The sequence below is a fragment of the Lycium barbarum genome, chromosome 11 (genome assembly GCF_019175385.1).
Source record: "Lycium barbarum isolate Lr01 chromosome 11, ASM1917538v2, whole genome shotgun sequence".
Lineage (NCBI taxonomy): Eukaryota > Viridiplantae > Streptophyta > Magnoliopsida > Solanales > Solanaceae > Lycium > Lycium barbarum.
Window position 1 is genome coordinate 108,425,662 of NC_083347.1, and position 12,061 is coordinate 108,437,722.

General features: G+C 36.6%; 1 protein-coding gene across 1 annotated transcript; it reads right to left on the minus strand.

Moving 5' to 3' along the window:
* Positions 1 to 583: 583 nt before the first annotated feature.
* Positions 584 to 5,979, minus strand: LOC132620092 (protein MAINTENANCE OF MERISTEMS-like). The gene is made up of 3 exons (XM_060334805.1): positions 5,679 to 5,979; positions 776 to 1,035; positions 584 to 685 (listed from the first exon to the last, which is right to left on the minus strand). The coding sequence occupies exons 1-3, from the start codon at positions 5,977 to 5,979 to the stop codon at positions 584 to 586; spliced, it is 663 nt and encodes a 220-aa protein (XP_060190788.1).
* Between the last annotated feature and the right edge of the window lie 6,082 nt (positions 5,980 to 12,061).

The window sequence follows — 12,061 nt, forward strand, 5'->3', positions numbered from 1 at the left end:
TGGTATCCTCTATCCACATTATGCGCTGGATTTCCTATAAAAGTGCGCGAGTAACTTCGATACCAACTAAAGTACTCTAATAGTGCCCCTGGCTCTTCAGTTTGATAATTGGCGTGAATCAGCCTTTGTCGACGATCAGCCCATAAAGCAGCTGTATACATAAAATTCTGTTCATCTTTCTCTTTTATAGCATACTGCTTGTCACGTTTGTAATGAAAAGGTTGAATCTCAATACATGGTCCCGTAATATGTTGCTTCCTACCAAACTGTCTGAGAATGCGGTCTGCCATGTGCCACTCACGGTAGATCCCACAAATGAGGGGCACTTGCGCCATCCAAATATCTCATCCACGCCGACATCACTCGGGGAGTTGATTAATAATGACCTCTGAATAAGGCTGCCATACAAACTATGATAGAAAGAACATAAAAATTACATCATAATAAAAGAAAAAAAATTGCGCATATGCGTAACTATTATATCAAAACGCCAACAACAAGCATAATTATGATAAATTACCTGACCATCTGTTAGGTTGTCCAATACATCCCTACATATGGCTAGCACATCACGTGCCTCATTTTATTTGACTCTACGATGAGTCCACTTTCGTGCAAGAGCCGTATGAAACTGAAGAACCGTGTGTGGTGGCTGCAACGGTATAATTCGCTCCCAAGCCCAGACCTATATTAAAAATTTCAAAAAAAAATATAAAGATTATAACTATCAAATAAGACAACCAGATAAAATCACATAATTTTAAAAGTCACGTACCTGCAACAAGGGAATGAATCCACACACATCCTTGGCCTTGGTCATCGAAGCATGGCATAGAGAATTATACAAATATGACAACACAGCCGCTCCCCAAGCTTGTGTACTCATTGCGTTAAGGTCACACATGTCAAGAAAATAATCTAAGTTAAGCAAATTACTAGACTTATCTGGAAATATAGTGCCGTCACAGAGCCATAGCAAGTACAACCTAACTCGTTTTTGCACATCAATTTCTGTGGTCTGATCTGTAATGGCATCTAAGCCATCCAAATATTCGAGTAAATTACTTACTTGGAACCTACTAACACCATCAACAATCCTCATCGGGTGCCCAACCAGTAAGCTCGTGGATCAATTGTTGCCACTCCATAAGACTTATATTTCTAGCATTAGCTTGAATTAAGGGGTAACCATCTACAACCATGCCAAACATGACTTCAATATCTTGTAATGTAATGGTTGCCTCACCCGTACGCAAATGAAAGAAATGTGTCTCAGGACGCCATCTCTCTATAAGTGCGGTGATGACTCCCCAGTCATACGGGACAATCCTACCTCTAGTACTCCACTAAATCCACACCTACTAAAGTAGTCAAGTATGCGGGGATGCAAAGGATGAAGCCTCACGTGCTTCCAGAAATCGCGATCCGCACGATGTGGAAATAGGCACGCTTTCGGTCCTATCAAGGTTTCATCCCACACACCTTGTGATTGATGTGTCTACTGAAGTGTTAACACATCATACACTTCTGGACCAGGATGTACCGACAGCCGTGGATGATCCATACCTATAACGAAATGGAGTGAAGTATATTATATAGCCCAGAAAGAAGCAAATCTTCTTCACAGCCGATTTTTTCAGATGAATCAACATCAATAAATCGGGCCAGTGGCTTGACTAAAGCAACAAGCCAATTCTTAGCACGATCAACATAATAAAACAAAAGGTTTTGGGCAAACCAAACCATATCAAGAGAGAAACAGGATAAATGCAAGAGATATTCAGCACAAAAATATAAAAGTTCAAATTTAAGTATTTAAAGCAACACAAATAACAAAACTTCTGAGCGACGGGCATTTGAAGAGCAAAGCTTGTTGTATCTCATTTACTAGCTATTATATTTTACTAAATCATTTGAAGAACAAAGAACTTTATTGCTAATGTGATGAATTCACCCTTATTCTACACTATACACATAAAACAAAATATTGTATATGCAAAAAAAAAAAAAAAAAAAGGGTTAGAGAAAATACCTTATTTGTTGTTAATAATGTGATGAAGAAAATACTTCAAAGGGATTCACAAAGTAGATGGAGTATCAAATTTTTGAAGAAGAAGAAAATAGTTTAGGGAGGAAGACGGAGTAGCAGCGATGGAGGCGGAGGAAAAAGAATGAGAATTAGGGCAAAACGTGCAGGTATGCACGATTAAGGCCACTATTCTAAAAAAAATAAAAAAAATTAAAGGGTAAATCGTGTAGGGGTACACGATTTACCAAAATTTATTTTTGTAAATCGTATCACCGTACACAATTTACATAAATAAATTTTGGTAAATCGTGTTGGGCACCACGATTTACCTTATACATATAGTTTTTTTTTTTTTTTTTTAAAGTTAAACGGACACGTTAAATCGTGCAAATTCAATTGGGGTAAATCGTGCAGGGGTGCACGATTAACCCCTTTTGGTCTATACCAATTCAACGACCTCTTTTGGAAATTTGGGCCCATTTTTATGCCATTTCGGCGCCGGACTCATTATACATGCTCCTAATTAAGATTCTTGGAGTACTACGGTGGTCTCACGTCTTTTACTGAAATTTGGGCGTCTCGTGAATTGGAATTTATTAAACTCCATTTATGACCTAAGTGAGTAGTGCTCACTGGTACATTTGGTTACGAAACATTGTGGATTCGTTTGTTCATTCCAAGCGTTTGAGTTTGATATGCTAGAGAGAATACGTAAACTCGTCTTTGTACTAGGTCTTTTTTCTTCTAATTATATTCATAATTCTTATAATCTATCTTCCTTCGTATTGAGAATATTTTGAGTTGCTTATGTGGAATTGATAATTTGAAGAATGATAAAGCTAACACGATTAAGAGAGACATCCAAGTTGATCAAAAAAAGAGACATCCAAGTTAGAATAAATTGGTAAGCCACTGTTCTCATTCGATATATTCTTAATTTTGTTGTTCTTTGGTAACCAACTTGAGGTTACACTTGGATGTGTGATTTCTTAAGTTATTATATTTATGTTAAAACAGAAGAGATCTATAAATGGTTTTTGGTATTTTAAATCTTTCATCTAAACTATATCGGAGAGGTATCAAAAAGCTTTTTTTTTTATAACATAAATGAGAGTTCATACATCTATCTAATCACAAGCAAGTTAGGATGTCCTGGATACATGTCGAAATACTTCAACTTCTTACTTTCATAGTATGAATAATGTTCATAGGACATAACTTATTATCTTGGTTTTCAATAGTTTCCTGTTGCTTAACTTTACTCATATTAATTTTGTAGGCAAAGCTATCATGAAGGATAAACTGAACCACAAAATAGATGAAGGAATTCTCACGGAACTCTACAAGCTTCCATCTATAATTAAAAGATGAACATCTCATAAGAGTAGGATTATTCTTAAAGTATACCTTTACTCTTTCAAGTCAGAAAGTTACTTTTATTTACTTTGTGCTTATATGGCTATAACGTTTGTGATTTTAATTTCAGGTCAATCATTCGGAGAGGTTCACAGTTAACAAGCACGTACTGTGTTTTTATTTCTCTTTTCAGGTCCATATGCTCATATTTCATTGTTTTTTATTCCTCTCTCTTTTCAGGTCCATATGCTCATATTTATGCTCTATTCAATATCTTTGCGCAGTTAAAGGCATCATGAGAATTATCAGGAAATTATGGCGTGCTTTATAATCATTGCTTTAGTTAGTAGTCAGATTAGGACTGTTTTTATAGTGTGCCTTTATTTGTTTTCCATTTAATTTTACATGTAATTTTTAGTTTTCTTAAATTGTTTTACTTTGTGCTTCTGGGTTGTAATTCGCTTGGATATTTAATTTTGTTTGTATCAAGTAGATGCTCTCAAAGACACTCGAGGTTAACAGACAAGTGTTATATTTTTAGCCCCCCCCCCCCCCCCCCCCAACCTTTGTTTTTTGTTTTCTTCATTTCTTACTTTTCAGTAAATCTACATTTGTACTGCTTATTGACATATACATTTTGTGCATTTATCTTTTAAATTTCATATCCTCGGTAGAAACAAATATTTTAGACTAAATGTGGGAATTGAGATCAATACTTTTGTTTTACTTATTTGCAATCCATTTTATTTTGTGCTTTCATTTTTCTTTCATTAAATTTATAATTTTTATATTTATAAGAGGGCTCTTTTTTCCTATCGCGCGAAGCGCGGGTAAGTACACTAGTTAATCATAAATTTAAGTGGCCTTTGAGCTTGGATGGTCAAATTTGTCACCTATAGTAATTATAACACTTGAATGCTAAGTGTTGAAATTACTATAGGTGACAACTTTGACCATCCAAACTCAAAGGCCACTTAAATTTATGATTAAGTTAATTATTAACAACAACAACAACCCAGTGAAATCCCACAACGTGGGGTCTGGGGAGGGTAGAGTGTACGCAGACCTTACTCCTACCAAGGTAGAACGGCTGTTTCCGAAAGATCCTCGACTCAATAAAAAGCATAAAAAGAGGTCAGATAAGGCTAACAAATTCAAAGCGATATGGAAATGCAAATAACGAAAGTGACACAGATAAAATAGAATAATCAAAGTACAGGAAATAACAGATAATAGCAGAAATCAGAGCACAAGAAATTATACTGCGATAATGCGCCTACTAATAAGGAAGGATAACGAGACTATCTACTAGCCTTCTACCCTAATGTGGGTCCTCCAAACCCTCCTATCTAAGGTCATGTCCTCAATAAGCTGTAACTGCACCATGTCCTGTCTAATCACCTCTCCCCAATATTTCTTCGGCCTACCCCTACCTCTTCTGAAACCATCCATGGCCAACCTCTCACACCTCCGCACTAGGGCATCTGTGTCTCTCCTCTTCACATGCCCAAACCATCTCAGTCTCGCTTCCCGCATCTTGTCTTCCACCGAGGCCACTTAATAAGTTAATTATTAAGTGGTTCTAAAATTACAAAAAAAAAAAAAACCAACTTAATAATTAACTTAATCATAAATTTAAGTGGGCTTTGACTTGGGCTGGTCATGACTGATTTTCTTAAAATAAAATATCTTTAAGCATCATTAATGGGAGACTCAATAATAATAGGTGTTGATTGCCATGTTGAATGAATGGAGAAGCACAATCGATATATTTGGCGATGGAAGGGTAGTCACATGTTAGAGATGATAACGATGACTGTCCAAAGAGATGTTGAGTTTGATGATTTTGTGAACTTAATCATCACCTATTGTGAATTAACTTGGGAACAAAAAGACCTTGTCATCACTTGCATGCATAGCTCTTTTGAAAACCAGAGGGTCTTGCCTTTTAAGATAACCGATCAGGGTCATTTGTGTACTTATTTGAATGATGTAGCTAGACCCATTTTAAGGGTATACGTGGTTGGAAGCCCGGTAGAGATCACTTTGTCCAACGAATCTCTAAGCAAGTCCGCACCACAAGGCCTCACCTCAAAAGAATCAGACCATCCAATGGGAGATCGACATCTCCTACCATATAAGGCCTCAAACGGAGCCATCCCAATACTCGAATGATAACTGTTATTATAAGAAAACTCAACCAAAGGCAAGAATTGGTCCCAATGACCACCAAAATCAATCACGCATGCTCTCAACATATCCTCTAAAACCTGGATAGTATGCTCAGACTGACCATCAGTCTGGGGATGAAATGCTGTGCTCAACTCAATCCGAGTACCCAACTCATTTTGCAAGTACTTCCAGAAGTAAGAGGTGAATTGAGTCCCTTTATCAGAAATAATAGAAACGGGCACTCCATGCAAACGAAGGATCTCACGAATATAGATCTTAGATAGCTTATCAGAAGTATAAGTCGTCTGAACAGGAATGAAATGAGCTGACTTAGTCAAACGATCCACAATCACCCAAACGGAGTCAAACTTACCCAGAGTCCGTAGCAACCTATCACAAAGTCCATGGCAAACCTTTCCCATTACCACTCAGGAATGGACATCCTCTGAGAAATCCCACTAGGTGTTTGATGCTCATGCTTCACTTGTTGAAAATTCAAACACTTAGACATAAACTTAACAATATCTCTCTTCATGATACACCACCAATAATGTTGCTTCAGATCTCGATACATCTTCATAGCACCAGGGTGAATAGAATACCTCGAGCTGTAGGCCTCCTCCATAATCAAAGTAGTCAAATCACCAGTCTGAGGCACACACACTCTTCCTTTAATCCTCAAAATCCCTTCTTCATCAAGCTTTGCCTCACGAGCCTTTCCCTTCAACACTTTATCACAAATTTGCACAACTTTGGATCATCAAGCTGTTGAGCTCGAATCTGCTCTAACAAAGAGAAACTCACCTCCACACAAGCAAGAACCCTTCCAGGTTCAGAAATATCAAGCCTAACCAAGGAATTTGCCAAACTCTGAACCTCTCTAGCTAAAGGTCTCTCCCCAACCTGGAGACAAGCAAGACTAACCATACTCACTGATTTCCCACTCAAGGCATCCACGACCACATTGGCCATGCCCGAATGATAAAGGATAGACATATCATAATCCTTGAGTAACTCCAACCATCTTCACTGCCTCATGTTCAAATACTTTTAATTGAATATATGCTGAAGAATCTTATGATCAGTGAAAACCTCACAATTCACACCATAGAGATAGTGCCTCCAAATCTTCAGAGCAAACACCACAGCTGCTAACTCCAAGTCATGAACGGGGTAGTTCTTCTCGTGCACCTTCAATTTCCTGGAAGCATAGGCTATAACCTTCCCTTTCTGCATAAGAACACAACCAAGACCCAACCTTGAAGAATCACAATACACTATAAAACCCTCTTTCTCCACGGGAAGAGTCAAAATGGGAGCTGAATGTTACGCCCCAGAAATTTCGTGTTACCAAGATTATAGACGGCTTATTATGATCTCAGAGAAGAGTAAAGTCATACAAGGATTAGGGATGAATATTATATGATCTGGGTATAAGAATACATAAATATATATATGACATTTGGAGACCATATGGTGTGAATCAATTCATACGTTATTTGATGAAAAGTCCTCGTAACCGTAAAGCGGGGCCCACACGCCGGGGTTTTATAAAGGGAATATGAAAAATTATATGAGTAGTACATGGGAAGTTGAGCAAGACCTAAGAAGGACCCTTAAGCCAAATATGGGCACAAGCCCTCCAAAGGGATGATTTAAGGAAATATTTTCGGACGATCTTACTTAAAGAGGCCAAAGCGCCATTATAAGTTTGGAATTTGGAAAAAACACCAAAGATGAAAGTTGTAGATAATTGAAATAGCTTTCTAACCGTTGGTTGTGGGCTCTCATACGATATCGGGATCAAACGTTATGCACGTTTTAAGATCGGCTGTCAGGGCAGGAAATTAACCCTGCGCGAACGCGCCAAAAGGTGGCGCGAAGGCGCAGGGCAAGACCCTGTGACTCAGCGTGATCGCGCTGAGCAAATTTTAAGTCGGTCCAGGCAGAACCTGGACCGTTATAAAAAGGGGAGACCCCCCTTATTTCTTCAACCAAACACCTCAAAACTCCCTCCAAAATCAAAATCAGGTATAATTTCTAAATTCCGGTCCAGACGGTGTATAGTTGCGATTACAAAATCATATAGTGGCGCGTTGTGACTTAATCTTAAGGTGGAGAAGCGAAGATATAGCGATATTATCGAGGGAAAGGTATGACTCATTTGTTATTAACGTTAATCTTGGTTTATTTACAAAGATGGAGCTGTTAAATAATTATAAAATGATTTTGTTGGTGGAAATATGGGACAAACACCATATGGGATGTTTATGAAGTATTTTGGTATTGGAAATATTATGGTTAATGTTGGTATTGTTGTTGTTGTTGTTGGTTGCTGATTTGGAATTCCGGGCTAGGCATATAAACAGAGGAGATGCTGCCGAAATTTCGGCAAATTTTAGAAAGATTTATTTGAAAGTTTAGGATAAGTATATAACAACGGACCTAATCATAGTATGAATGGTCTTATATGTAGACTTGCGGGATCGGACGGATAAGCGTAGGTAGTTGGAGGCTGAATAGGTATATTAAGGTTCGTCCCCTTCTTTCAAAGGCATGATTCCTATGTTTGATTCCATAAAAGTTTCCATAACCTCCTTGTTTTCAAGTTAGAAGTTCATGATTCAAAGGCATGACTCCTTTTCTGATAATCCATAAATGTTTTCCAAAATGCCCGTATTTTTCCAAACCAGAGAACTATGATTTTGTAAACCATTATGAGAGCCCGATCCATATATATAATCGTCCGGGCATCCCGCGTCCCGGACGATATCATAATATACCAACTGATCAGGTGTCCATGCGTCTATGGCGCCTCACCTTTCCCCATATCCCCATATATATATATATATATATATATATATATATATATATATATATATATATATATATATGGATCGGGCTGCACGTTCCACAACAATATTATATATGTGTATATGTGGATCGGGCTGCACGTTCCGCAGCACTATCATGACACCTATGTATGATGAAGATTTTATGAAAAGCTAAGCATGCATGGTATCCGCCTTAAGAGGCAATCAGATGTACAGGTTGTTGACACCAAATTTTGTCCCACCTTTCTTCCAAAATATTTATTTGCGCTTCTAATATTTCTGATAACTTAAGAACAATTATTTATATTTTTATTACAATTTAGCTTTTGTTAATATCGTCGTTTTTCATAATCCAATTATAGTCAGGGGCTATTATCATTTTATTACCGTTATTATTATTATTATTATTATTATTATTATTATTATTATTATTATTATTATTACCACTACTACCCTTACTACTACTACTATTGTCATTATTATTATTTTCATGATATTGCCATCACTTAAATATTATAATCGTCGTAATCACTTTAGCATTTCTATTTATCGTCTTACGCAAAAAAAAAAAGCGCATCACATTTATTTTTACTACTTACTTTTGGACTTTATAAATTTTATTGCGCAACTATTACGATATCTTGTAATAAATATATTTTTAATATTTTAGTACGCGTTAATTTATAATTAACTAAAGAGGGCCTCTTATCTTAATTTGGGAGCCCAAATAAATATAAAGGAAGAAAGCATATTAAATAGACTTCATACTAGCCCAATTCATATGAAATATGATCTTAATTTGGTCAATAATGGCCCAAAATGAGTAACCTATTCGGCCAAATAAATGGCCCATCTGAAACATTTCTTAAAAAAAAAACAGGTCCAAAATCAAAAGCTCAAACCCATGTTAACATCCAGCCCAAATAATAACTAGCCCACCACATGTTTTTTTTAACCCGACGACCCGACCCGTTCGTTTAACAAAAAGATGAAGCAACTAGGGTTGCATTCATCTTCAACGCCGCGCCTCCCTTGTTTCTCCCCTTCCTCCATTTTCAGTTAAGCCTCCCCATCTCTTTAGCCACGGACAGAAAAGGTCTCGCCATTTCTAGCAAGTTTGAGTCGTTGAAGCTGGATTATTTCAGCTTTTCTTTTCTTGAGTACAAGGCTTTAATGGCCTTTGTCTTCTTCTTTCTCCTCTCTGATTTATGCCTACCATGTCCATACAAAAAAATCCCAACGTTTTGGATTTTGAATGGAGCGTTTTTTACCAAGAAATCCCGCCCAATTTTGAACCCCAGCAACCCTAGAAATTTTCCTATAAATACTCGCTTCTTTATTCATTTTAGGGAGAAGTTTTTCGGAGCCGACATCCTTCACTCTAAATTACTATTGAAACAACACTTCACTCAAAGAAAAAGAGTTGTTCTGTTTCTGTCAAACTTTCTGGGCTCAAAAGATTTTCCCGAGTTCAAAGCGGCCGAAGTTTGAGTTTAGATCGGTGACCTAAAATCCCTAGTTCGCTGCACCCAAAAAAGGTCAGCGATTTTCCCTTTCCCATTTATTTTCTGCTTTCTTTATGTTTCATTAGTTGTTATGTGTGACTAAAGCACGTTAATTATTTTAGTTTAATGGATAAGTCTATTTGCATGTTAGTATTAGTTAGGATTTAATCACTTCTCATGATAGTTTAGTTAATCATGTTTCTGAGTCAGTTCTGTTTGTATAGTTAAATATGTTTATGTATGATAGTTTAGTTTAGGCTATTCAAATATCTGAGTTATGTTTTTTCTTAGTTTAATATGTCTTAATCAAGTAATCTTACATATGTTAGTTTAGTGTGTTTAAGCATGTTCATACGCCAGCTATAGTTAGATGAACAATGTTTGATTCTGCCTTAGTTTTAATCGGGTAAATAACTTGCTTATATACTGGTTTGGCCTAGTTTAAGCAGCCCTGTAGACCATCTTAATTTAGTCTTCTATGTTTTACATGTTACAATATGTTTTACATGTTACAACTTATTATATTAAGTATGGATTAGTGTTAGTTACCCTTAATAAATGAAGATTAATTTGAGTCCCCTTGTTTATGAGATTGATTTATTAGTTCAATCTTGTTTAAGGATAGTATGACCTGTTCTGAAACCAACTTGTGTTCCTATGCTCATATGAACTAGATGAGTTTTAAAACCAGTATGTTGTTTCTCTGTGTGGTGGCTACCTAAGTTCAGCTTAGCAAGATGTCAACATGTGTTGAAATCCCTGTGTGTTTGTATGTTAAAACTGTGAGGCCAATGCAATCTAGTGTTAATTATCAACCCATCATGCCTTAAATATGCCGTGATTTAAATCAAATTTAGTCTTCAAGGAGAATGGGCATTGTGATAATGTTAAATAGCCTATCTTGAATTCTGACACGTCATCTGCTTTGACCAGTGTTCTCCTGTGAGTGTATGTTTCTTGAGTGGTGTTGCCTCTATTTTTAAAATGGTGATGTTTGTTTAAGGTAGTTTAAACATTATTGAATCTATTGCTTTCCTGTTTGGTTCAATATGTACACATATGTCCTCCATGCCAAAGAAGCTGATTAATTCATATGATATTATACTATTATGGTTGTCTGAGTAAAGCTAGTAGTCTGAAATAGCTAAGATATAATGAAAGATAAAAATTGGACATCTGCATGATAAGTTGAACTGATAGGATTCATTTAGGATAAAAATGAGGTGGTACATGATCACTAAGTCTTAAGAGGTTGTCACTTGGATGTGATAAGGCAAGGAGTGACTTACCTGGGGCTAGGGAAAAGTTAGGAAAGACTTTGAGTTCATTTATTCAGTCTAGTACTACTGATCCTAGGCTGCTGGGGTTCCTCTTTGTTGAATCAGACTCCTATGGGACCCTCTATAGTTTTAATGAATAGGAAGGGAGAAACACTGTGTGAAGGATGACATGTTAAAAAATGAAAAATGTTGAAATATTTGTACTGGACATGTGTATTCTGCCTCTGCTTGCTAGATTTGTATTATGTCCTATTCTTATTGTCTCTTTATTATGGTGGGTGTGAGAAGTTAGAGCCTTTTTCCTCGTATAGCATAACCATAGTTGGATGTTTCATGCTTAAGAGATTCTCCAATTAGCTTGAATTCCCTTGTGTTTCTTCCTAAGCATGTTAACGAAAGGTTCGATGAAATAAAAATGATTGGTCAGCATGCCTCCTTTTTCACTTTCTCCTATTCTGTTTTTTTTTTAGGAAGTTGAATGGATGGTATAATGGCCTAGTATGGAAAAAATAATCCTTTGGTTGTGCATACTCTTTGTCAAACATGAGTGTTTTATGTAATGTTTCTTGAGATTTGAAGTCTTTGAACCCAGTAATTCCTTTTTGTTGAATGATATGTTTGCAATGTTGAGCTTTAAATGTATGCCAATGTGTTTATATGGCTTATGAGAACCTCTGTATTCTTTCCATGTTGTCTAAAGTTGAATGAGGAATTTGAGTTGCTTCTGTGTGTTTGGCTCCTTTATCTCATGAATATCATAGCAGTTTTAAGGAGTAACTATGCTGAGTGTATTGATATATATCTTCTGTAAATGTATGTATACATGTACGTTTAAGGCCACTTAAAAATGAGTGATGTGTTCTGCTGCCTACACTGCCTCTCCCC